Genomic DNA, 26,621 nt, shown 5'->3' with positions numbered 1-26,621 from the left:
AGCCGTCTAGGCCAGAGACAACCTGAGCAAGGTTAGCCACATGTGCGGAGCAAGGTGAAAGGCGGACCGCAAAGGCACGGCCGCATCAGCAGCGAGGAGGTGGCATTAGAGCTATGACTAGCGTGCTCACGACAAAGAGAGAGCCAAGGCGAGCTAGTGGTGCAGAGGGATTAGTGCGGGGTGAAGTGGTGGAGACTGGCCACGCCGCGGGCAGTGATAGGCCTTGACGGCACGGTGGCGGGCAAAGCTCCAAAATTGGAGCTCGGCATGGCCGTAATCAAGGCAGGATGGGGTTGGCTAGAGAGAGGACATGAAGGCGGAGACGCGATCACAAGGAATTGATGAGAGGTGCTCGCTCTCTGGCTTCACCGTGACACGATGCGACGGCGGTAGAAAACAGAGGGAGAAAGAGGGAAAGAGAGAGACGGCATGGCAGGTGGGCTCGGCTCATCCATGCCTTGGCGGGACATGAGCGGTGGGCTCGAGAGGCCCATGCATTGGCGCTATAGACCATGTGTGCGCGCGTCTGACCGGTGTGGCCCGCGCGTCGTAGTGCCATAAATGGCATGGTGACTACGGCTCGCCCACGTGCGCACGGCAGAGACGACATGCACAGGGGCGGCAACAGCCTAGAGGCACAGCAGACCGGTGTGGACGCGATGACGATGCGACGGTAGCGGTAGTGTCGCGACGCGAGGAGCATCGACAGTGCGGACGCGATGGCAGCGCAACACGGCTACGGTGGCACCCAAGACGGCAGCACGAGGCAGAGCAGCAGGGTACGGGGCTAGTGGCTCACTGCGGCCAGCCTCTGAAAGGTCCTTATGTGGTTTTGGTAATTGAGTGACAACCTAGGTGGACTAATTGTGTTTATGTGAGATACACAGGTGATTAGTCCACAAGTACATGTGTGTGAGAAACATATGCCATGAAGGTGAAAATGGCTTAGCGATGTTGCAAAGCTCACACATGTGATGATGAAGGAGCTCATCGCAAATAAGACATGACATTGAGTCATGTGATCAAGGTGGAGAAGATCAAGACATGACTTGGCTTGATGGATCGGTTGCAAGCGTGAAGGGCAAGTTGGAGGCTTTGGAGCGATGGACCGCGTGGCGGTGAAGCTTAAGCAAGACTTGGCATCGATGGACGAAGGTAACGGTGAAAAGCAAGTGAAGTCAAGATCGATGAACCAATATGATCACGTGATGATATGAAGTGGATCATATCATTGTTGATCATGTTGGTGCATGTGTTGCATCAACATTGGAGGAGATGGAATGGAATGCGCAAGGCAAAGGTATAACCTAGGGCATTTCATTTCACCGGTCATAGGTGTGTAGAGAAGTTGATGACCGGGTTTAGGATAGATGACCGTACTATCAAGAGGGGCAAACTTGTTTGCATATCGGTCATCTAGTGCCACTCGAGTGATCTAACTTTGCATCGTCACTAGGATTGAGTGGCGTGGTAAGTTGAGTGGCTAATCCTTTAGAAAATGATTGTGAAAATGCTAACACACATACACATGGTGGTGTACACTTGGTGGTGTTGGCACATTTGCAAAAAAGAAGAAGTTGGAGTTGATGTGGATCAACTCGGTGAAGGAACAGAGGTAAGGGTTCGAAACTCCACTGGCGGAGTGTCCGCCCATAGAGTGTGGATAGTCCGATAGTGCCATCGGCACCCTATACAGAAAAGACAGGGTCTCACAGAGTGGATCAGATGCTGGTCACGTGGTGACCGAACGCTGGGGTCCTGCGTTCGGACAGTGGCAATAGTAAGCGCGCGGTCTCGGTCTCGTGACCGGACGCTGGCGCGAAGAGTGACTGGACGCTCAGGGTCTATGTTCGGTTAGTGCTGATGTATGGTGACGTAGGTGGTGCTAGAGTTAGGCACACAGGCACAGAACTGATTGGACGCTGGTCTGCGTCCAGTCATGGTGAACCGGACGTGTCTGGTCGCAAAACAGAGGCTCGGGGAGCTCTCTGGAAACGACCAAACTCAGGCGCAGCAGCGTCCGGTCATTCACTATGCAGCGTCCGGTCGCAACTTAACCGTTGAGATCGAGCGGCTCTAGTTGAACGTAGAGCGACATGTGGATGGCATAGAGCGACCGAACGCTGGTAGGGTGCGTCCGGTCGATCTGACCGGAGCGTCCGCTTGTCCTGAAATTTGCCCAGTGAAGGGGTAACAGCTAGTTTAGCCCATGGGGCTATAAATAGAAGGTGGTCTCAGCCATGGCTTGAGCTAAGCACCTTGGGGGACTTTGTGTCCATGCTTGAGAGTGCTTGGGAGCCCTCCATCTCACATATGCTTGATAGTGATCATCCGATTGTGTGAGAGAGCGATTCTAGTGCGATTGCATCGTGAGGTTGCATCGAGTGGCACTAGGTGATCGAGTTACAAGCTAGTGGTGCTTGTTACTCTTGGAGGTTGCCGCCTCCTAGATGGCTTGGTGGTGGTCTCCGTCGAAGCCCGCAAGAAGCTTGTGCGATGCTTCGGAGAAGAGCTTTGTGAGGGGCATTGTGCTCGCCCCGCGGGAGCCGCAAAGAGCAACTCTAGTTGAGTGTGTCATTGAGCTACCCTCACTTTCGGGGTAGGTTCTTATGGTGCCCGACGTGCGGGCTTGGTGGGTGATGCCAATTAGCCACCGAACCACCAAGTGAGCGGTCGACACAACAGAGACGTAGCGTGTTGACAAGCACGTGAACCTCGGGAGAAAATCACCGTGTCAACCTTGTTCTTCCCATTGGTTTGCAATCCCTTTACACAAGCTTGTGATTACTTTTATATATATTGTGCTTGTGTAGTTGCTCTTGTAATTAGTTAGTTTATGTAGCTCACTAGTTACCTTCTTGCTTGTGTAGCATAGAAGTAGCTCCCTTACATGGCTAATTTGGTTTTTGTAACATTGTTAGTCACATTGCTTAGTTTGTGTAGCTAAGTATTTGCGCTCTCTAATTTGGCATTGGTTGCCTTGTTATTGAGCATTACTAGTGAGCTTAGTTGGATTTGTGCTTTTGCTTACTAGCATGTGTAGGAGCTCCCTCATTGCTTGAAGTACTAGCGGCATAGGTTTGTGTGACCTTGCTCCTAGAATTTGTTAGGTGAGCTCTAGCTAGCCCGACACCTTTGTTGCTTAATTAGGATCTTAGCGAGGTGCTAGAGAACATAGATAGAGGGGTTTAGTCTTGGCTATACCGATAGTTTTAATTCCACACTAGTTTCGGTTAGCCGGCGCGATTAAGTTTTAGAAACTACTATTCACCCCCCTCTAGTCGCCATCTCGACCTTACAGCCTCGGCCAAGCCCAGGCGGCTCGACCGACCAAGCGCGACAGCACGATTGACCGCGCGGGACGTGGCCATGTGCACGGTGTGAGAAGGCCATGCGGTGACCGCGCACCCGACGCCAACCAACCCAAGATAGTGACACGCATGAATTTTAAAGCGTTCAACACGACCAAACGGTTGCTTTAGGACCTAAACCATCTTCACCATGCTCAAGATGGAACATGAGACTACCAAATCGAGCTATAACACTACCACTCCTTAACCCAATCTCTCATAATAAATTGCTAAACATAGCAGTGTCTAACTGTTGGCAGACTTGAAAATTTCTAAGTTTTTGAGCTGAATTTGATTTCCATTTGTGATTTCTAAGCTAGTGGAAATATTAGCTAGTAATATCATTTTTTGACCACAAGTATTTCATTGTCATCTACAAGGTTTGTACTTCAAACTTTATTTAAGTATCACATATATGTTCTATACCATTTTTGCTTAATAAAAATTGGTTTTAAACCCTAAGTGATATAACATGACTATCGAATCAACTTTCGTTTCGCATTTTAGTTGATCGTTTCGAGTTACAGAAATTGATCTACACACTTTATCACATGCATTAACACATAAACATGATGCTAATGATATGTTTTAGTAAATGATTTACGGTATAACACCGAGGGTGTTACACTGACTACCATCCATAGCAACGGATGGTCCCCAATCGACACAGACGGAACAAATGCAACCCGAGCCTCGCTCGAATGCCTAACCAAGTCTAGATCTAAAGTACCATTCCACCCGATCTCCAATTATCATCTTGATATATATAATCCATGTGATAGTAATATGATAATAACAGCAATAATATCTTTCCTATCTTTTGCGAGTGACATGTAATCACTCGACTTCTACCGGATTCTATAGCATAGCAATCTACACGATCCTAACATACTAGTAGGACTCATAGGATAAGGATATATATATATATGCAAGTGGTTTTCATTCAACTCTTTAGAACTTAATGCACAAGCATAAAATAAAGTACAGAATAATAGAGGTTATGCACCGGGGCTTGCCTGGGTAAGATATAAATAAAGTTAGCATTCCATCATGGCAACACAATCATCAAGCACCATCTTTTTCGCTACTTCGGTCGACTCCATGATCCATCGTTGTTCCTATTATGATATATGTGGATGCAACACAGAGACGTAAATAATCAACGACAACTGCAACTCTAAAATACGATTACGCTTCGCAAGCTAACGAGCTAGCTTTAATGACTAACGTAATAGTCTATGTATCCACGTCGTCATGGCTTCGCCTCCAAAAAAATGTTTTAGTTCTAAAATCCCTAGGTGTTTCGGCATTTATTGATTAAACATATATTTTCAAACTATGGATCATTTAGCTACCTTAACAAACTAATTATTATGGAGCTACAAAAATTACAGTGAGCACCTAATAATGTTAGGAATTTACTGTGAAAGTTTTAGAGCCAACACTATCATCAATTTATCACAACAATTCCTACAAGTTTATATCTTATAATATTAAGCATCTCAAATTAATTAGATAACTCCTGAAAATATTATAAAACTATGTGAACAAAATATACTAGCAGATAGATCATGATTTTAGGAACCTAACAAAATTAGTTTCATAATTTTTGGCCAACTACACAAATTTATATTGAATTTACAAGTTTGCTTAGAAACTAAATTAGGAATTGCTTAAGAAAAAGGAAAAAAACCAGCGGCAGCTAATTCGGCCCAGCAGCCCAGCGGCCCAGCGCGAGGAGCAGTTGCGCGCGCGTCGCGACGGCCCAACACGGCCCAAGGCTGAGGGAGACCGCGCGCGATGGCGGCTTTGCAGAAAAGCCCCCGAGCTTTTAGATAATAACATGACTACTATGCGCACTATTCCTACCGATAGCGGTTTTGCAAACAAACCCTTGGATGTTTCCATATTTACCACAGAGAGGTCCCTGGGGATCCCCGCGCTCGCCGGTGCTGCGGTCGACGGCATAAGGAGATTACGCGGGGCAACCTAGGCGTGCTACGACAGAAGTAAGCGGCCGACCACCATCTACGGCTAAACGCGCAAGGATGGGTGGCAGTTACGAACTCGGAGGTGCACTGTCGCGAGCTGCAGCGGCGAGCGGCTATCCGCGGCGGCGACGCGACTATTCCGACGAGTCTAGGAGCTAACAAGATGATAGAGATTGCGAGGGAGCATAAAGGGCTTACCACGAGGCCAGCCGCGCAACCGGTTGAGAAGGGGAAGGTCGAGAGAACCCTTGCCACGTGCGCCCGCACTGCGCGGCGGCGCTCTGAGCCGATCACCGACGCGTCACCACGTTGCCGACGAGTTCTCTGGCCAAAATAGTGCTAGCACCGGATAGAGAGAGTTAAGGCGAGTTTGAGAATACGAGCAATTGAACCGCTACCAACCCCTCGGGCCTTACCCCCAAATCTACCGGCTCGGCGGCACGCCTGGCCGGCGGTGAGCAAAACACCGATTTGTCAGTCGGCAGTGCTTAGCCGGGCCTGAGGAGGATGGGGTGCCTAATTAACTTCCTATACTACTCACGGCACGAGGAATTGGACTGGGAGCCCGAGCTGGGGATTTAGAAGGGGATGGTGCGCTACCGCTGCAACATCGTGGCCTGCGGCCTCGACTTAACGCGGACCGACCAAGACATGATGAGGGCACAGCTGCATGTGGACATGACCGTGGAGGCGGTAACAAAGGCGTGTCGGTGAGTGAGGGGATAACGACGGAAACGGAACAAGCAAGAGCGCCAGGCACAGCGCACCAAGGCGACAACGGCACGTGAGCGGCAGGGTAGTGGGGGCGAGATCGCAACGCTACAAGACAACCGAGGCAGATAGTGACTCTGCGGGTAGGTGAATTGAGCGGCGAAACGAGCACCATGATGGCCAGACGGCGACTGTCGTGGCGTCGGCTTGGCCCCGCGCACGCGGCAGTGACAGTGCCAACGGGTAGGGCTAGGTAGCGGTGCAGGATTGCAAAGAGCGCGGACACGGCGGCGCCAGCAACAGGGCCAAGCCCTCGCGTGTGATAGCGAGAAGGACAGCAGCAGCACCACAGCACGAGGCGGAAAGGGCGGCAGCGAGGTGGGGCATCAGCGCGACGGCCAACAGCTGCAAGGCGATGACAGCGGCCCGCTGGGGCCGGCCACGGCCATACAGGCCGACCGGGCTCGGCACTACGGCGCGTGGAACGCGGCCAGCCGCGCGACGCCGAGCGGCCGCGCGAGATGACCGTGAGCATGAATTTTAAAGCACGTCTAAAAACTAACCTAACACAGTTGAAGCTAAACTACCTTGACCATGCTAACGAGGGTACATCAGTCTACCATAAGGAGCAAAAACACAACATTGACCTTTTGCTAGATTTTCCAGAATTAATTCACCAACATGGCATTGTCACACTGTTTTCAAACTTAAAATTTCTATCAAGTCTTGAGCTGAATTTGACTTCAAGTTCCATTTCTAAGCTATTAGAAATACTAGCTAGTCATATTATTTTTCTACAGCAAGAGTTGCATTGTCATCTACAAAGTTTGTACTTCAAACTTTATTTAGGTGTCATACACATGTTCTATAATACTTTTGCTCAATAAAAATTGGTTTTTCACTCTACTTGACATAACATGAGTTATTAAATAAATTTCTATTTAACATTTTTATTGGTTATTTTAGGCTACAAGAAATTTATCAACACCTTCTATCACATGCATTATTACATAAACATGATACGCATGACATGATTTAGTAGTTTGTTTAGGGCGTAGCACCAAGAGTGTTACACTAGGGCGCTCGCTCACTCGCTGTGCGGGCACCGTCCGGACGCTAGCGCCCGGGATCGGACGTCAGAGCGCTACCAAGTCCCTTAGTAAAATCATCCACGCGCTGCTTCTAATTGGGATTACAACCTGCTGATGGCAAGCCACAAAATTACAGTATGCTTCGTTACAGCTGCTAAATTATTTATCTTGAACATGGGACGAGGGCAGTTGATACTGAACCAGTATTGCCAGATGAACCAGATGAAGATCTATTGCATCTTAAATTTCTAAGTGTTGAACAGAAAGCAAACATGGGGAAAAGATACAAAGCGCCTGAAGCATGCAATGACTTCGGTAGGGCAACAAAATACGCATGGGATGTGCAACCTATTATTCTTTCCCGGAAGGATATCGAAATCTCAGAGACGACATGAACCATCCAATGTTTCCAAGCTGCGCTTCTTGCTTCATCTGACTCCACTCATACCCCATTTCTTTTTCAGAAAAAAAGCAGTCAGCACAGATATCATCTAGGACAAAATGTATTGAGAAATCAAGACCCATCTAGAGCTGTTTAGTTCCTAGTCAACAAAAATGTTGAGACTTCAGGTACATCTATTTATCACTTAAATGTCAAAGGCTGTTTTTTCATACTCCCTGCATATACACAAGATATAAAAGGCTATATGCACTAAATCTTGGAATAAACTAATCAGGCAGTTCCCTCCAAAAGATGTGAAAATTTCGAGGACTAAATGTTTCTCTCATCACAAAATCTCTTGACTCCAACCACCAACCATCCAGGCTGCACAGAAATAATATGACTATAAACATATATTAAGAACTTAATCTTGAAGGAACAGGCAACGTTAAGATGGCAAAGTACCTTTCATGCACACATTACCAGGATAGCACACCAAAAATCTTTATTCCAACCTTTGCAGCCATCCAAGCTGTGCATAAAAATATGATTAAAGATATTTTAAGGACTTGATCTGAAGAACCATAAAAAACTAGCATGAGAAGTTACCTTCCATGCATACATCACGAAGAAAGCAACTGTATCTGCTGACCAGACAACAGCAAAGGACTTCACAAAGAATGGAATTATAACGTTGATCAGAGGGATCAGGAGAAACAAGTAGTTGAGAGCTTCTTTCTCCTTATTTGAGCAATCACGAGCCCGAAGTGAAGGTATAGCTGCAAAAGTAGATAATGCTCCATTAATATATTGAGGAAAAGGCTCCTATGCAGTATGAGATAAGCAAAAAAAAATGAGTCAAAGTTTCAAGACATGGCCACAAAGTTTTAAATTCTTGTAACTCCAACATCAACTACAGGAATTTTTCATGTATAATAAGACTGAAATATTGTTTCCAACTTTCGCCATTAGCTTGGAATTTTAAATGAACTGTCACATGCATTTAACTCAAATAAGTTATCAGAGCCTATCAGCCAAGTGGCCTTAAGTTTGAGACCTCGCTAATGCAATTGTGGCCACATCTACTCATGTAGTCAAATTCCATAGGTTGAAGGGCTTTAAAGTTTGAACTGGTTAGTGCATATAATTCCATGAATAGCACAAAGACTCTCCAGAACAGACAAAAGCTATAAATATCTCAGTTTTAATTGAAACCTAGTACATGTGAATTCAGAACAGTGTTAACTTGTCAATCAAGTTCAGATTGCAAATTTTGGCATGATAGATGTCTGGCTGGAACTACACCAAAGCAAATTGCACCTCTATGTTTTAAACTAGCCAGATCGAAAAATTTAACAGTGGCCCAAGCATTGGCAGGGAATCTATGGATGCGAGGTCTGCGGCGTATGTCCACTGATCAAGAGTTAAGGCAATATGTGTCACTTCGGCAATCCTTACAGCAAGTACAACTAGATGAACAACCAGATCAGATCACTTGGCGATTCACAGCAGATGGAAATTACACTGTCAAATCAGCCTACAACGTTCAGTTCATTGGTTCATTCCCTGATCATGATTGGGAGAAAGTATGGAAAGCCAAGGTTGAACCAAAATGTAGATTTTTTCTGCTGGTTGTTGCTCCAGCGAAAGATTCTGACTTCAGACAAGATAATACGGCGAGGCAGCCAAGCAGACCCTATCTGCAAGCTATGCACAACAGAAACTGAATCACCGAAGCATCTGGTGGCTGAGTGCTCCTTTTCATGAATGGTCTGGTCATTGCTAGCCCAGAAGTTTAATCTTCCAATAATCAATCAGAGCACATCAACGAGCACATCAACCACAAAGATCAAGACATGGTGTCTGCCATGGTTGGACCAGACCAAAGAACAACAACCACAAACCGCGCCCAGGTGATCATCTACGCTGTCTGGAACCTATGGAAAGAGCGCTGCAGGAGAGTCTTCGACAACAAAACACAAACACCGACACGGGTAGCTAGCTTAATTCAACAAGACATTATGCTATATGCCATGGCGCATGAGTCAGAATGATAGGATTGCGGATCCTACCGGGCTGGCTGCGAAGGTTGTAGGGGTGAGAGATTGGTGGGCGAGGTTTGAACGAGCGGGAACGGCGGATCGGCGCCGTGATGGCACTACAGTGCTGCGTCGCTACAGTGCGACGGCGCTACAGTGCTGCGGTTACTGTTCACGAGGTTAGGGCTGAAGGAGGGTGGCGGCTAGGGTTTGGAAACTCCCGGCTCCCTAAGGGAAGCCGAGCAATAATAGATTGCTCTTGCTTAATTCTGTCCACGGGGATTACAACTCCTATATATGGCTAATTGATCTATAAATTATGGAAATAACAATTAAAGATAAATATGGGCTTTTAGCCCCTAGCTCCTGCGCCTCATCTACCCACTAATGGGCCTCCTCCTGGCATATTGGAAGCCGGTCATAACATCTCTCCCTGCCCGCACAAACAGCTCGTCCTCGAGCTGGAAGTCGGGAAACTGCTCGCGGAACTCTGGAAGAGACTCCCAAGTGGCGTCGTCGTCGGGCAGTCCTTGCCACTTGACCAGCAGGCGCCACTCACCGCGACGCTGCTGAGCCTGCAGGACGCGCTCTGGAGCAGGGAGATGCCGGCCATCGAGGACCGGGGGCAGCTCGCCGGCTGCTGCAGGAGGCTCGCCGCGGTGGGGCTTGAGCAGCCCCACATGGAAGACGTCGTGAAGCCTTGCGCCCTCCGGAAGCTGCAGGCGGTAGGCGACGGAACCGATGCGTTCCAGAACACGGAACGGACCGGCAAACTTCGGACCGAGCTTGCGCTTCGCCCGAGGGTCAAGGGACTGAGCCGTCCGGTGGAGCAGGCGCAGATAAACCCAATCCCCGACCGCAAACTCCACGTCGCGGTGCCCGGCGTTGTAGTACCTCTTAGACAGCTCCTGCGCCTGGAGAAGGCGCTGACGCACCTCGGCCAAGATCATGTCCCGGTCGCGGAGAAGCGTCGCGGCGGCCTCGGAACGGCCCGACCCCGGCTGATACGGCAGGATGGGCGGCGGAGGTCGACCGTAGACCACCTCGAATGGCGTGGCGCGCAGGGCCGTGTGAAACGAAGTGTTGTAGCAGTACTCGGCCCAAGACAGCCAATCCACCTCAAGCGCCGGGAACTGAATTTGTTGGATCGGCACCCCACCCGATGGGTTCGGCACGGACGGGCGTGGTGATGATCCGTGCACTTCGGCCGGCATGCCGTACTGAGGCGCCAGCCCTGACGTAGCGATCGCGGGGGACGGCGGTGGCGGCGGCAGTTGTTGCTGCGGCGGCCGTGGTGGGCGTTGCGGTTGAGGAGACGGCTGCACGTGATTTGATCCGCCCAGGAAGGCGCGAATCTCGCCCACCGCGCGGCCCAGATCGAGGATGGCCTGCGTGACCTCCTCGGGCGTGAGGACGGCCGGCCCGCCGTTGGCAGCGGGCGCCACTGCGGAGCCGAACGGCATCGGTGACGATGGAATCATGGCGTTGGTGGTAGGGTGTGGCAGCGGCACGGAGGTAGACGACAGCGGCACGGAGGTGGAGGCCACGATCGGCGGCGTGGAAGAGGTTGGCAGAGGGAGCGACATCGAACCAGAGATCTCTGATACCAGATTGATAGGATTGCGGATCCTACCGGGCTGGCTGCGAAGGTTGTAGGGGTGAGAGATTGGTGGGCGAGGTTTGAACGAGCAGGAACGGCGGATCGGCGCCGTGATGGCACTACAGTGCTGCGTCGCTACAGTGCGACGGCGCTACAGTGCTGCGGTTACTGTTCACGAGGTTAGGGCTGAAGGAGGGTGGCGGCTAGGGTTTGGAAACTCCCGGCTCCCTAAGGGAAGCCGAGCAATAATAGATTGCTCTTGCTTAATTCTGTCCACGGGGATTACAACTCCTATATATGGCTAATTGATCTATAAATTATGGAAATAACAATTAAAGATAAATATGGGCTTTTAGCCCCTAGCTCCTGCGCCTCATCTACCCACTAATGGGCCTCCTCCTGGCATATTGGAAGCCGGTCATAACACAGAACATGTAAATGGCTAGTATGTAACATAGCGACAGTTTCAGACTGCAATTGCAGTGCAGTTTTTTCTTTCTTCTTTTTAGTTTCTACCTTTTCTGTTGGCTGGGAATGTATAACCAGCATGTAAACCTATTGTACCTGTTCTTTTTCACCTCTACTTAATGCAAAGGCAGAGCACCTGCCGTTTCATGCTCAAAAATCAAGTTCAGATTGTGAAATAAAAAGATGCAACTTGTGCGAATTCAGTATATGTCTACCATCTTACTAAATCAAGTCCACATATTACTAAATCAAAGAGAATTCATCATATGTTAGATTTCAGAATAATGGATTGACATTGCGCTTTCAGCTTTATGGTCTAACATCTTGAATATGGAAATTGCAAAAGTTTGGTTGGGTTCTCAGGATAAAATATATCCAACTGCTCAAGTAAGATAACCATTTGCAAATGAGAAAGATCACAGTCGGAAGAGAGGATATTTCATTATGAGTTTCAGTTATCATATTTGTTTGTGTAGAATAAATCAAGCATATATAGACAATGGTAGAAAGTAAAAACACTGTTGGTGCTTTTTGAAGCATTAGCTACAACTTTCTAAAAGAAGTGTATTTTACTATAATATGTTGTCTGATAATTGGCGTGAAAATTGTTTCTTTTTGGGAACTAGAAGCATTGGCGGAGCTACATGCAGGCCAAGGAGGGCCATGGCCCCTCCTTGCTCATTGAAAAATTGTTAATGGCCCCCTCTTATTTTTCCATCAAGCTCCGCCACTAACTGGAAGTACTGGTTGCTACTTACATATGCAGATGCCACTTATCATTGGGGAAATGAACGGGTCAGAGCTATTCATTCATTTTCCATTTCATCATGTATTTCCCTGACAAGCACTTACATCTGTCTGTCAGGTTCTACTGGGTTTGCTTTGCATGGTAATTTGAATTGTTTCAAGCTTGATCATGTTCTGTTGTGTTAGTTAAAGGTCTGGATAGGTATACATGCTGTCAGATTCTCAATCCTGCATTCATCCCTGGCTAACCGAACAACAAATGGGAGGCAGGGGATTAGTTCTGCTGGGGAATTAAACCCCCCAGGGAATGAGTGGCAGCAAGGGGATCCACTAATTCCCCATCTGGATTGATTCAGCTTGGGGATTTGATCCCAAGCTACCGAACAAGGCCTTAATCCAATTCAATCCCCCTCCAGTCCCCACAAAACTTGCTAAGAACAAAACTTGCAAAATGATGTGAAAATCATGTTCTTACTAAGAACAAAACTTGCAAAATTCTTACTTACTGAACATCCAAATGGACCACATTCCCATCAACCTCCAGATGTCTGGCTCATTTGATGGGAATATAAGATTGAAGGAAAGAGCTCCACCCAACAGCATGGAGACATATCCCTGGACTTCAAAGACAGTGTACAGGGCAGTTCCAGGGACAGCGGGGTTTTTTGTTTTCGTGGACGCCCTCGGTGCAAAGGTTGCTGCAGTCTTCTGAACTGCCTGTTGTTCAGCAATGAATCATAACTACAATCAGGAATGTATAAGGAACTGTGTTTGGGCACCCATATAAAATTAGTTGATTCAATGATGAGTTTTGTTAGCTGTATTAGTGGTTAAGATTGACCCTTTTTTGTGAAACCTTCCAAACTACTGCGCAAAAAAGAAAGAAATGACAAATCTAGATTGATCGTAAATCATCTACAACAATTACTCCCTTCCTACAAACTGCAAGCTAGCTCTTGTGGCGTAAGTTCATAGAATTTAGCGAAAAAGAAAAAGAATTAGAGTCCAATAAACCAAGGGGACAAAGGAAGCAAAGAAACCTTCTTGAGCTCCTTCTCGATCTTGGGATCGACAAGGGGCGGCTGCTTCCGGTTGGATGACTCAGCCGAAGCACCTGCCTCTGCGCCGCCGCCGCCCTCCTCCCGTTCCAAGGTGTCTCCCACGGTAGACGCCGCCTCAGCCGCCGCAGCACCGGACCCTGAACCGTCGGTGCTTGCGCGCGGGAGACTGAGGTACCGCTTGCTCCTCCGACTGCAGCCCGGCCTCCTCCATGAGAGCGTGGCCGACGGTGGCCGCAGTGCAGCAGCAGCAGCAGCCGGCAGAAACGCGCAGCCGCCACTGCTGCTGGTCGGGTTCCTTACCAACAGTTGCATTGCTGGCCGGGTTATGTGGAGAGGAGAGTAGGAGACGCGAAGGGAAGGGATGGGGTCATGGTCAGGAACCGATACCGATGGTTCTCCCGCCTCCGCGCTGGACCATCGCCCACCTTTTTTTTTTTTTTTTTTTTTTTTTTTTTTTTTTTTTTTTTTGAGGCTTTTACCTACGTGTCATTAAAAAAAATCGAAATACCCTACGTGCCATTGAAATTTGAAAAAGTTGTTCAGTACCCTGATCCGAAGTTTCTTTTACCTGTATGCCACTTCCGTTAATTTCGCAGTTAATTCTAACAGAGTTGGCTCCCAACTTAGAGCCTTTTACCTGTATGCCATTATAAAAGTTCGAAATGATCTACGTACCATTGAAATTTTGAAAAGTTTCTCAATACCCTTGCCCGAAGTTTCTTTTACCTACGTACCACTTTTGTTAGTTTTCAGCAGTTAACGTCCAGCGGAAAAGACGATTTTGCCCTCAGTTATAGAATGCATCAAAATTTTCATTCTTTCCTCAGGTGCCGGTGTAACTTCCTGCGATTCAAAAAAAAGTTACAGTGAAAATTTTCATTCGGGCAAGCTGTTATCATGATTTTTTTCATAATGGTACAGAGAAAAAAGTGAAGTTTTTTGAATCGCAGGAAGTTACAGTGGCACCTGAGGAAAGAATAAAAATTTTGATGCATTCTATAACTGAGGACAAAATCGTCTTTTTCGCTGGACGTTAACTGCTGTTATAAGGAAAACTAACAAAAGTGGTACGTAGGTAAAAGAAACTTCGAGCAAAGGTACTGAGGAACTTTTCAAAATTTCAATGGTACGTAGATCATTTCGAACTTTTATAATGGCATACAGGGGAGCCAACTCCGTTAGAATTAACTGCGAAATTAACGGAAGTGGCATACAGGTAAAAGAAACTTCGGATCAGGGTACTGAGCAACTTTTTCAAATTTCAATGGCACGTAGGGTATTTCGATTTTTTTTAATGGCACGTAGATAAAAGCCTCAATTTTTTTCCGCGGATGGAGGCCTCAACTGAATTGCTTTTGCTTGTAAGACGGCAGGAGAGGAATAACCGCAAAATAAAAAGAAAGTAAAATCCATGGGTGTCAATTAAACTTTTTTTTTGCGGCGAGCTATTAAATATATACGAACTTAAACTGTGGGCTGTATTTATTTATCTACAGAAACCTAGCACACGGTAAGATTGGGTGCATGTTTGAATCTCATTTAGGCTTTGGATTCTAGACCAGGTAGCGTGTCGGTGCGTTACCTACGGGGTAACTAACAATTTATACTAAAAATACACGGATCGCACGATAAGATAACAATACTGTAAAAATTAAATACCAACGTTAAAGTGACATTTAATCTAAAAAGCAAAGTTTATGAATTTAACACAGTCACGGAGTGCGCGGCGTCGTAGGCTCACAAACTCTACTTTATAGACCTTTCCGTGATGCGGCTAAGATAATGTTTTATATTGACAGGAAGAAATCTCCGATATCCATTTCTTTCATTATAATCCATTTATCTGGACAATGTTTGAGGTGAGGGTACGGTTACAGTTTTTAGTAGCTTTGCGATATTGTCCGAAGCTATGGGATAATTGATGTCTTGCAATGATCCTTTCAGAGATTGGGTCGAATCCAACCTAGAGCCTCGGAACCCTGCATCTTTTCCTGGATGGGCTTCACTTTGGATGCGTCGGTAGCAATATCAACGATCTCCAATCGATGGACCAAGTCGTATGGATCCCCATACAATGACTCGGACATGTAGATTTTGTTCTCCTTATACTTGGATACACTTGTTCCACTGAAGCTTTTATTGAAATGTTTAGACACGAACAGTGTCTGATCACCGATGTCCCTCACCTTGGACCACTCCGGCGTACGGTCGTAGAGGTTACACTTGTAGATCACGCTGCTGTAGGTGAAGCTCTGTGTCTCGTGGAACGTGCTCACCATGGCACCCACACTGTGCAGCTCATCGTTTTGATTCCATCTAGCTGCGGTGGTAGAGCCCCGCAGGTGGCGACAGCGACGGCAGCAGCGTCAAGGTTGGAGTAGCGCCGACGACGTTGCTGCTGTAGACGGAGACTTCTCTAGTGCAGTCGATCGTCAAGAACTTGTCTTGGCAGTGGACGATGGACCCTATGGAGAACTCCGGTTTGGTGTCGAACAGCGTCCATGCGCTGTCGACTCCAACCCGGCAGAACGCGACCTCCGTGGAGGACCCAAGCATGGCCATGGCCACGCACTCGTGGCCGGCGGCGTCAGGCGGCACCGAGAGCACGATCTCATGGAAGAACACGCCCATCATGTCTTCTAGCTTGATGGCTCTGCTTGCCACATCCGCGCCCCCGTAGCCGTTGGTGGGATGGAGGATCCACCGATCGTGGACCCTAGACACGGGTTCCGATGAGGATGTCGCCGTGACGTGTTCGCCTGCTGGCGGGAGCTCAACGCGGGGGGCACGGGTACTGGCGAATGGATTCAGCAGCGTCACGGACGCTGCCTCGTCCATGAGCACCAGCCACCCACACGAGGAGCCGCACGCCACCTTGCCACGCACGTCAGGCAGCGTCTTGGACAAGATCTTCTTCGGGACGCAGTAGAAGCCGACGCGGTCCGAGTCGGGGTCGAACGGGAGCAGCAGGAGCGGCCCAAAAATCGCGAACGGGACGGCGGCGCGCCATGGGGAGCAAGCGGATCGAAAGGACGCCACGTCATGACCTGACGCGAGACGCTGCCCGATGGACTCGAGGTGATCCTCTGGCAGGCCGGATCTCCAGTCAGGGAGAGGTAGAGACCTTCTATTGGGATTGGGAGGCTGAGCTATGGAAGACAGATGACATCAACTATGGTTCACGCAAGAAATGGTGTCTGGTGTCTACTGTCGCGATGGACCATGGATTGGGGAATGGGGATATGGGGAAAGGATTGAAAATGAACAGACCCAAGGACAATTTCAGCAAGAAACAGCAAGCGATGGCGATGGAACACGTGAGCGTGAAACCAAATAAAAGGAGAAAAAAATTGCCCCTTTTACAAATGCAAAGAGGGGAAGTAATTAAATGTAGGCAGATTTGACAAGGTTCTCATAAATGCAAAGAGGTTCATTTTGTCTTAATTATCTTTTCTTCCGTGTTAATTCTCTTTCCCTTTACTCGTTGCCATGTATGCTGATGCATGCAAGCATGAAATGTGTATATGGATAGCATAATAATTTTCTACTTCCTATTTTGCCATGATTCCTCTATCACATGGCAGGCAATATTCAATCAAGGAGATGTCGTGGGATCGCAGGCGTGGGCAGACGGACGAACCAACATAAATGTCGCACCAAAAAATATCCACACTTTGTTCTTTTTAGTTGTAGGAGATAATAAATGTAGAATTTGGATAAGAAAAATCAGGGTATTTAGATCTTAATTTTCATAGTGATTACTTTATTTGTATAATAAAAATTCCTAAATAGTAGATTTAGGATAGATAGTTGGATTCTATAATCTCATTCTACAATCAAGTGTTTGGATTATATTATCGTTTTTCTACCTCATTCTCATTATTTTAGGAGATCGAAACATGCCCTACGTGAGAGTGAGGAAGACGACACAGTTGACGGCTTGCTTACCATTGGTTAGAGTATCTCCAAAAGTGTTTCTAAAATCTACCCTCTAAATTATCAATTGGAAAATTATTAGAGTAAAAATTATGTTTTATATCTTTTCAACCTCCAACCGCTTTTCTATATAGTCCGTACTATAGAGAGTCATCCTCCCATCCTCACTCTGCATCTTTTAACTTGCGAGAAATATGGAATAGATAATGTCTATATTTGGAGATCCAGGTAAACAAGCTGTTGGAGGCTATTTTTCTACCAAAATCTATATATTCCTATAAATTAGAAAAAAATATAAAGAGACACTTGAAGATGCTCTTAATGACCATCTTTTTAAAAATTATTTACTATTTCTTTGAGCCATTAGATTTATTTTTAAAAAATAATTCAAAATTCTAATTCAACCCTTTGCAGTGCTTAGCTGGGACCTGGAGTAGAGTGTGGTTGCAGTGAGGTGGGAAATGAAAGAGGGAGAAACATGACAATGGCCTCATGAGGAAATTCCACGGGTCCAAAGATTTATTTCCGCAAAACAATCCAAGAAATTATACAAGGAGCTCAACTCCATTTTGTTATACCTCTGTTGACTAGATTTTTTGTTGTGAAACATGTTCATTCGATTTGAGCTAAATATTTTTATGGCAACGTGCATATTGAACTGTTAATTTTAAAAGAGAAAAATTCACCGCCGGTCCCTGAACTTGGCCGATGGTGTCATCAAGGCTCCTGAACTTCTAAAGTGATATCTGTGGATCCTTAAACTTGGCAGACGGTGTCATCCAGGTTCCTAAACTTTCAAGGTGATCACCGCAGGTCCCTAAACTTGATCGACGGTGTTGTCTCGGTCCCTGAACTTTCAAGGTGATCACCGCATGTTCTTAAACATGGCCAGCGGTGTCATCCCTGTCCAAATGTAATAATATTAAAAGTTACCTATAGTATTAAAAGTTTTTTCTCTATTAAAAGTTACTTCTAATTTTAGTATTATTTTAAAAGCTTTAGTAGTAGTATTATAGAAGTAACTTTTTTCCTATTATTAATACTATAACATTATTATTAAAACTTTTAATACTATAATACTATTATTAATAATGATTTTAGGATTACTTCTATAATACTACTATTAAAATACTAAAATTAGAAGTAAATTTTAAGACTATAGGATTTTAATATTATTTTAATACTATTAATGATAAATAAATATTAAATTAATTTTAGTATTTTTCTATTTTAGTTTAAACCTAATATGTTTGTTGTTGTAAATTATTTTAATACTTTAATTTATTTTTTGCTGATGTAAATTATTTTATATAATTTATATTTTCATGATAAAAAATATTTAATGATTGATTAATTGACCATGTTAGATCCACGTCTAACGTACAGTCAGCGTGTCACGCCAGCTTATAGAGTAGGTTAGGCCACATTTGGATAGGGATGATACCGCTTGCCAAGTTTATGGACCTATGGTGATCACCTTGAAAGTTCAGGGATTGGGATTACACGCGGGTCAAGTTTAGGGACCTACGGTGATCACCTTGAAAGTTTAGGGACCTGGATGACACCATCTGCCAAGTTTAGGGACCCACATATATCACTTTAGAAGTTCAGGGACTTAGATGACACTACCGACCAAGTTCAGGGACCGGTGGTGAATTTTGCTCATTTTAAAATTTATAGGCCTAGTTTCTCGAAGATGTTTATAAAGTATGTGTAAGTGCATTCATATGTATCATTATGCATGCATTTATATGAGTGTATGGTTTTAAAGAAATTCGTAAAAGGCTCCGGTCCTTTTTTCTAAGGCACAAGGAATACCAAGAAAGAAATTAATCCAGTTCCTCCGTATTGTACCAAGGTGCATGCGGTTGCAGGAACGCTTCTTGAAAAGTAGCGTGCGGCCTTTCTATACGTTCAGTGTTAGAATTGATCTCATTCGACTCGGTCCAACGACCGAGTCGGAGTCCTTGATCTTATGCTTTGATCGGGGACGTCCAACCCTACATGGTTGGTGAGCCTTCGTCGCACTGCGCTATATAAAGAGGTGGAGGCCGGTAGCTCGGATCATGAGATTCACCATTGCCACGGTACCCCACCGAAAGAACCCTAATCCGATCTAAGGGAGCTTAAGTACAAAACCATCATTTAATTCTAATGGGAGTTCTCCAATGGCTATATTTATCTAATTAAGGAAAATCAGAAGCATTGGATAAATTTAAGATATTTAAGGCTAAAGTAGAAAATCAGCACAATTTAAAGATTAAGACAGTAAGATCCGATCGTGGGGGAGTACTACGGTCGACATACCCCATATGGCTAAGTTTCTGGACCGTTTGCAAAGTTCTTACAGAAAAATGGCATAATCGCCTAGTACTATACACCGGATGAGCCTCAGCAGAATGGAGTAGCTGAAAGAAATAACCATACATTAATGAATATGATGAGAAGTATGATAAGTTACTCCACTTTATCGATAAGTTTATGGATGGAGGCGTTAAAAACCGTCATTTACATTCTCAATTGAGTACCAAGCAAGTCGGTGTCCAAAATACCATATGAGCTGTGGATAGGAAGGGAACCCTCACTTAACTATTTACGTGTGTGAGGTTGTCCAGCTGAGGCTAAAGTATTTAACCCAAACATAGGAAAGCTAGACTCCAAGACAATTGCCATTTCATTGGCTATCCAGATAAGTCAAAAGGTTATCATTTCTATTATCCTGACAGACATACGAAGTTTGTAGAAATAAGACATGTTGTGTTCTTGGAGGATGAGATGGTCAGGGGGAGCATGGTAGCGCAAGAAATTAACCTTGAGGAGAAGCGGGTATACGTGCCCACTCCGATGGTTCAAGAGCCATTCTTCTCGCTACATGTTGCTGCTGCACCAACAGTGCAGGACATCGTAGTGACAACACCTGTTGTTAGTTTTCCCGTGGCAACAATAAATGAATATGAGGAACCTGTTCTTCAGGATCCTATAGAGCCCGTTGTCGCATATGAGAAAGAGCAACAACAGCCCCATATGGAACAAGCGTCAACTAATGAGGCCCCCAGAAGGTCTCAAAGAGCCAGAAAATCAGTCATTCCTAATGACTACGAAGTCTATGAATGTGAAGAATTTCAAATGGAGGGTAATCCCGCCTCATTTGAAGAAGTCATGAGAAGCGCTCACTTGTCAAAGTGGCTTGAAGCCATGCAAGATGAAATGAGATCAATGAGTACCAACGATGTTTGGGACTTAAAAAATTCCTAAAGGAGCCAAAACAGTAGGCTGTAAATGAGTCTACAAAACTAAATATGACTCCAAAGGGAATGTGGAAATATTTAAAGCGCGACTTGTAGTGAAAGGCTTCACGCAAAGAGAAAGAATAGATTACAATGAGACATTTTCTCTAGTCTCATGTAAGGATTCTTTTAGAATCATAATGACGTTAGTGGCACACTACGATTTAGAATTACATCAGATGGATGTAAAGACGGCTTTTCTTAACGGGGATTTGGATGAAAATGTTTATATGGCACAACCAAAATGTTTTGTCGTAAAAGGAAAAGAACGTATGGGATGTCGCATGAAAAAATTCATTTACAGATTAAAACAAGCCTCTAGATAGTGGCATTTAAAGTTTAATGGAACAATAAGGAAGTTTGAGTTTAAAGAGAATGTAGAGGACAATTGCATTTATACAAAGTTCAAGAATAGAAAATTCATTTTTCTAATCCTGTATGTGGATGACATCTTACTCGCTAGTAGTGATGTTAATCTACTACTGGAGATGAAGAAGTTCTTGTCCTCAAATTTTGACATGAAAGATCTCGGTGAAGCTTCATTCGTATTAGGAATAGAGATTCACCGAGATAGAAGAAATATGGTTTTAGGATTATCGCAAAAGATATACTTAGAAAAGGTTCTAAAGAAATATAGTATGCATGCGTGTAAACCTTCACCTGCTCCCATAATCAAGTGCGATAATTTTAGGGAATTCCAATGTCCCAGGAACCAATATGAGATCAATCGAATGAAAGCGGTTCCATATACTTCAGCTGTCGGAAGCTTACAATATGCTCAAGTATGTACACGTCCTGACTTAGCTTTTGTTACCGGGATACTTGGCAGATATCAGAGTAATTCAGGAATAGAACACTGAAGAATGGTAAAGAAAACTTTGTGTTATTTGCAAGGCACAAAAGACCTCGTGCTAACGTACAGAAGATTTGATTCCCTTCATATAGAGGAGTATTTAGATTTAGATTTCGCGGAAAATATAGATGATAGAAAATCCACATCAGGCTATGTATTTACTCTCGTAGGAGGAGCTATATCGTGAAAAAGCTCCAAGTAAACATCACTGCATCGTCCACGATGTATGCCAAGTTTGTAGCATGTTATGAGGCAACGGAGCAGGTGAACTGGCTAAAGAAATTTATGCCCGGGTTAAAAGTGGTCGACGACATTCATAAGCCACTCAAGTTGTACTACGACAATGAGGCAGCAGTATGTTATGCTCACAACAATAAGTCAAGTAGTGCTGCCAAACACATTGACATAAAGTTTTATGTTGTGAAAGACAAAGTCCGGGATCATTCTATTAGTCTCGAGCATATAAGTACAAAGAAAATACTTACGGATCCGTTTACAAAAGGCTTACTGCCCAACGTGTTTAGAGAACACTTAGCCGGCATGGGTTTATGGGAAAGCCTATGATCACTGGACAATACGGACCTAGTTAAAGATCTGTTTCAAAATAGAAAGGTGAATTATAGCTGTTAATCTAACGGTACTAACTGTCATGACGAGGCACGCTCTATACACTGATCTATAATGAAATGGGTACCAAGTTAAATGTTAGGTTTAAGTCTAAAGTTTAATGTATAAGATGAAATCAAAGTGGAGAATGTTAGTATAGATCTCATCTGACTCACTCACCGAGGTCGTCACTGACGCCATGGCTTCCAGCTCCTCCAAGCCCTATGGTCAGCCCTTTTACACCCCCCCCCTCTTTCTCTAGTTCAAGTACTAGGACGAACTACTTATTTTTCTAAAAACATATCCTCTTGATCTACACTAGGTGATCATAAGTTCTATCATTCAGGACTTAAGACTGCGTGTAATGCTCGCTTGAAAAATGGTGCGCTTGTTAAATCACAGCGGCTAGGTGCCTCGAATCCAGTGGATGGACGTCTTGGAATGACCACACGCCCTATATATCGGTCTTTTAGAAAAACAGGAGAGCGCCTTAGGCCCCGTTTAGTTCCAAAAAATTTTGCATAGTAACCGTCACATCAAATCTTGCGGCACATGTATGGAGTACTAAATGTAGACGAAAAAAAACTAATTACACAGTTGGTCAAGAAATCGCGAGACGAAACTTTTGAACCTAATTAGTCCATAATTAGACACTAATTACCAAATACAAACGAAATGCTACAGTGAGCCAAAATCCAAAAAATTTTGGATCTAAACGCATCCTTAGAAAGCTGCCTAGAGGGAAGAGCTTATGAAATATCAAATGATATAAAAAAACACGTATAATTGCAACTCAAAAGATCGGACGGTTTAAATCAAAGTCGCCTCGTAGTAGACCGATCACGTCCAAAGGCGCGAATTCGTCCAGGACTCAAGGTGCTACTCCCTCCCTTTGCTGTCTGAACGACAACGGCCCGGTGTTTCCATCATTATGCACGCGCACACGAACCCGTGCGTGCATTTTTTTTCCCGATCACAGGACAGTGTACTGCGCAGGCACTGTTGAAACTGTTTCAGCAAGTATTGTACTGTCACTGTTGGAGTTGGCATCCCAATATCTTTGCCATCAGCCAATCGAAATAGGTATTCATTAGTGTCATGCAGCCGGTATTCCGAGAACTGCTCTTGAACGGAGGAATTTCACATGAATTGTATAAAATTCTATAGGACTCATAAAAAGACACAGAAAGCAGAAAAAGAATTCAGCGTTCTAAAGGAATCTGAATCTACATTTCGTAAGATACGGTTGTGACCGTCTCCCCCCGAGCTCCCCCCAACGGGCGACTCGGGGGGCGCTCGCGCCGCTGCCGCTAGAACCCCCCTCCACGCCTTCCCTCCGCCCGCCATCGCCGCCCTCAGCTTACGACGGCGGCGGCCACCCCCCCCCCCCGCAATCCTCCAACCCCACCCTGCAGCTTCCTCTACCACCCCCCTCACCCCCCTTCAACTCCGGCGATTCGCGTGGCTGGCGGGGCGGATCCGGGACCTCCATGGCCGGATCCTGCGCCTCCCTCTCCGGATCCGGCGGTTTGGCGACGTCCGGCGAGGGGGTGGCCGCCCTCTCCCGTCCCGATGGCGCAGGCTGCCTGCACGGCAGGTTCGATGGCCCAGCTGACCGCTGAGGCCGGTCTCGCACCTGGCGCCTCTGCTGGCAGCGCGGTTGCCGCCGGATCTCACGCGTCTCGCGGGGGTGGCCGCCGGTTGGCCGGCTCGGCCGGATCTCAGTCCTGGCTGTGCGGTGGCCGGCTAGGCGGGATGTCACGCATGGCGATGCGGTTGCTGCGGATCTGGCGTTTGGTGCCGGGCCTTGCGGTGGCCACGCTTCGTCACTGCCACGGGTCCCGTCGCTGCTTGAAGCGTGGCGGCGGCCCCGGCCTGGGCACCCCTAGGCACAGCGGCCTCCCCTTTCCTATGGTGTGGAGAAACCATGCTTGGGTGAACACCCTGCCCAGCTTTGCTCTGGGCCGGTGGCGGTGGCGCTGTCTGCGTCATTCTCCTTCTCGAAGGCGTCATCGAAGCTTCTGATCACCACGTCGGGGATGGTTCTGGGATGAAAGTCACCGTGTGCTTCTATCAACAACGTTGGCATTTGCGGACGTCAGTTCCCTTCTTGAAGGCGTCGTTGGAGGGCTCCTGCTGCCGTGCTTCTGCTCCGTTCGCCTCCTCAGCTACGGCAGCCAGGCGCGCTACACTCCGCTTGCTCCTCCCACGCCGTTCGCCGGATGTTGCTCCTTACTGTATTGTGCCTGCGTGTGCCTCTTTCTACTCTTCGCATCGGTCTACCCTGCCTCAGTAGATGTTGCTGCTGCAGTCGTAAGGCTGGTCACAGCGACTACCTAGTCGCCGTTGATGTTAAAGCCGCAGTCGCGCGGTTCACAGTGGCTACCTGGTCGCTGTTGATGTTGCCGCTGCAGTCGCTCGGTTCACAGCGGCTATCTGGTCGCTGTTGGAGTTGCCGATGCAATCGTTCGGTTGATCACAACGGCTACCTGGTCGCTGTCGTCGCCGTTATCTTGGTTCTTTCGGTGGATGCTTTGCCACCGCGGCTTAGTCTTCTGGGTGGGCAGCCTTTGCGTTCAATTTTTTCTGCAGGTTCAGTCGGTTAGGTCTGTGATGAAGGGTCCTCTCCCTTCCGCCTTTCTTGCTTGTTTTCTTGTATTGGGTGCTTGGGGTCTTGGTAATCCTTAGTTTTTTCGCTTCCGTTTTTCTTCTTTCTCCTCCCCTGGGAAACCTTTGGTTACCTAGTGTTGAGCCGTTTGTTATTTGGTTCGATGTTGTCTACTTCCTCTTAATGAAATACGTGCTACACGGCACGTTCGAGAAAAAAAAGGAATCTGAATCTGATTAAGAGCTACTATGAAAACTCTTGCAGTTGATCCTACAGTATTTTCTGTATTCCGTGCACACGTTTGACAGGCAAGAACATGGTGGTGAGGCCACAGTTCATCGGAACTCTTCTCCTTGAATTCTCCAAGAAGATGGTTGGTCAGTTGCCACACACATTATTCCCTTGAAAATGTCCCATATTGCGTTGTCTTGTAGTCATGGCCACCTTCTGCTGTCGAGTGCGGAACGGAACATGGTGTTCACAATGGAAGTGTTCGAGGCAAGTGGGATGCAGAAAGAGTACAAAGGCACAGCATTTTCAGCAGATGTGTTGCTGATGAGAAACACCACGTGATTGACCACAAGCAGGTAAGCAAATTCTCTGATCGGAAGTTGGAATAGTGGAGATGATTGCAAATCATGTCCACAGTAGTATATTTTATTTCACACCTTTTCTTGAAGAAAAATTACTCAGAGAAGCAGCAACCTGAAGGATCATCTATTACGAGAAAAAAAGAGAAAGCACATAATTAGAAGCGCAACTGTTTGTTTTGCTGAAATTTGGCTTATGCTGATTCGTTGTGAGAGAAAAATACTGTTCGTTCGCTGAAAAATACTACTCAAGCAGTGCTGAAGATCAGGCCAAACAGATGGCAAATCAAAAGCCAGTCCATTTGATCACCAAGATAATTACTGCTGCTGCCCTCAAACAGATTCCTGAGCTCGATAATGCGGATACAGAGCTAGAGGTTCTTTTTCACCGCACTGAAAGGAAATTCGATCTGCAGAAATGTCTTATGTTAAACCCTCGTGCAGTTCTAATTCACAATGTGCTTCGATTGACCTACAAGATGTAGGGTCACATTGATAACATCAGCGAGGAGCAAGAGATCATTGAAGGCAAACTTCGGGGACGGTCAACACCGCTGCTTCAAATAAGGGCCTATTTTGATAAAGCCAATTGCTAGCTACTTAAAAATTAATCAAAACTAGCTCTAATGCATTCAAACAGAAGAGCTAATAGACAGACTAATTTTTTAGCAAGTCTTTAACTAGTCGTTAGCCAACTAGCTAGCCAACCACGACTAATTTAGACTAATTTTTAGCCATAACTAGTAACTAGCCATATACATCCAAATATACCCTTACATGGCATCCAAACACACCCTCAAGGTTGGAAGGAGTTCTGCAGGGACAACATTATTGAAGGCGACCAGTGCACCATCAACGTTGTTGAAAGAACTCTCTAGCATGCCGAAGGCGACACCATCAACGTTGTCGAAAGAACTCTCGGGCATGCCAGTATCAGATCAAAGAAATTTTAGTCTTCACACATTCTTGGTTCTATATCGTTACTCAGGCCCTGTTCGCTTGGAGGAATTTGAAGAAATCTGGATGAATCTGTGAGAGCGTAAACAGTGAATTGCAGCCATGAACAGCAAAATTCCGGAGGAATTTTGCACCAGCCGAACTGCCCATCAATGCTCAGTATCAGGTCAAAGAAACTTCTTGGCTCTATATTGTTACTCAATGCTCCCTCCTAGTCAGTTATTAGTTTCTTATCATGACTACACTATATGAAATTGGATTCGGCTGAAACTTTATGTACAGAGTCATCTAGATGTCAGGTAATGCTCGATGGAATGAGATGCAATCAAATGGCTATAATATGA

General features: G+C 45.9%; 2 protein-coding genes across 3 annotated transcripts; both read right to left on the bottom strand.

The window, feature by feature from the left end:
* Positions 1–7,216: 7,216 nt before the first annotated feature.
* On the bottom strand, positions 7,217–13,821 carry LOC136518492 (protein RESISTANCE TO PHYTOPHTHORA 1, chloroplastic-like). Of its 2 annotated transcripts, none has more exons than XM_066512151.1 (5): positions 13,420–13,821; positions 12,886–13,096; positions 8,135–8,304; positions 7,991–8,057; positions 7,217–7,598 (listed from the first exon to the last, which is right to left on the bottom strand). In XM_066512151.1, exons 1-4 carry the CDS (start codon positions 13,750–13,752, stop codon positions 8,031–8,033), a joined length of 741 nt encoding a protein of 246 aa, XP_066368248.1. In that variant the 5' UTR covers positions 13,753–13,821; the 3' UTR covers positions 7,217–7,598; positions 7,991–8,030. The 2 variants fall into 2 exon arrangements, with proteins under 2 accessions (XP_066368248.1, XP_066368247.1); XM_066512150.1 differs by lacking the exon at positions 7,217–7,598 and adding an exon at positions 7,648–7,909 and having other exon boundaries at positions 13,420–13,820.
* Positions 13,822–15,756: 1,935 nt separating this feature from the next.
* LOC136515700 (uncharacterized) lies at positions 15,757–26,246 on the bottom strand. Its single transcript, XM_066509220.1, has 2 exons — positions 26,115–26,246; positions 15,757–16,584 (listed from the first exon to the last, which is right to left on the bottom strand). The coding sequence occupies exons 1-2, from the start codon at positions 26,244–26,246 to the stop codon at positions 15,757–15,759; spliced, it is 960 nt and encodes a 319-aa protein (XP_066365317.1).
* Positions 26,247–26,621: the final 375 nt, after the last annotated feature.

The sequence above is a fragment of the Miscanthus floridulus genome, chromosome 17 (genome assembly GCF_019320115.1).
Source record: "Miscanthus floridulus cultivar M001 chromosome 17, ASM1932011v1, whole genome shotgun sequence".
Lineage (NCBI taxonomy): Eukaryota > Viridiplantae > Streptophyta > Magnoliopsida > Poales > Poaceae > Miscanthus > Miscanthus floridulus.
Note: the sequence above shows the minus strand (reverse complement) of the source record. Positions and strands in the feature narration are given on the sequence as shown.

What these genes read in the sequence shown, in the direction of transcription:
- LOC136518492 (XM_066512151.1), bottom strand. Translation starts at nt 13,752, where the DNA reads ATGCAACTGTTGGTAAGGAACCCGACCAGCAGCAGTGGCGGCTGCGCG. An exon ending in GTGGTCCATTTGGATGTTCA is followed by an intron (nt 8,305 to 12,885) that starts GTAAGTAAGAAT and finishes CTACTTTTGCAG; the next exon opens with CTATACCTTCACTTCGGGCT. An exon ending in TCGTGATGTATGCATGGAAG is followed by an intron (nt 8,058 to 8,134) that starts GTAACTTCTCAT and finishes TTTTATGCACAG; the next exon opens with CTTGGATGGCTGCAAAGGTT.
- LOC136515700 (XM_066509220.1), bottom strand. Translation starts at nt 26,246, where the DNA reads ATGCCCGAGAGTTCTTTCGACAACGTTGATGGTGTCGCCTTCGGCATG. An exon ending in AACTCCTTCCAACCTTGAGG is followed by an intron (nt 16,585 to 26,114) that starts GTGTGTTTGGAT and finishes TCCATAGCTCAG; the next exon opens with CCTCCCAATCCCAATAGAAG.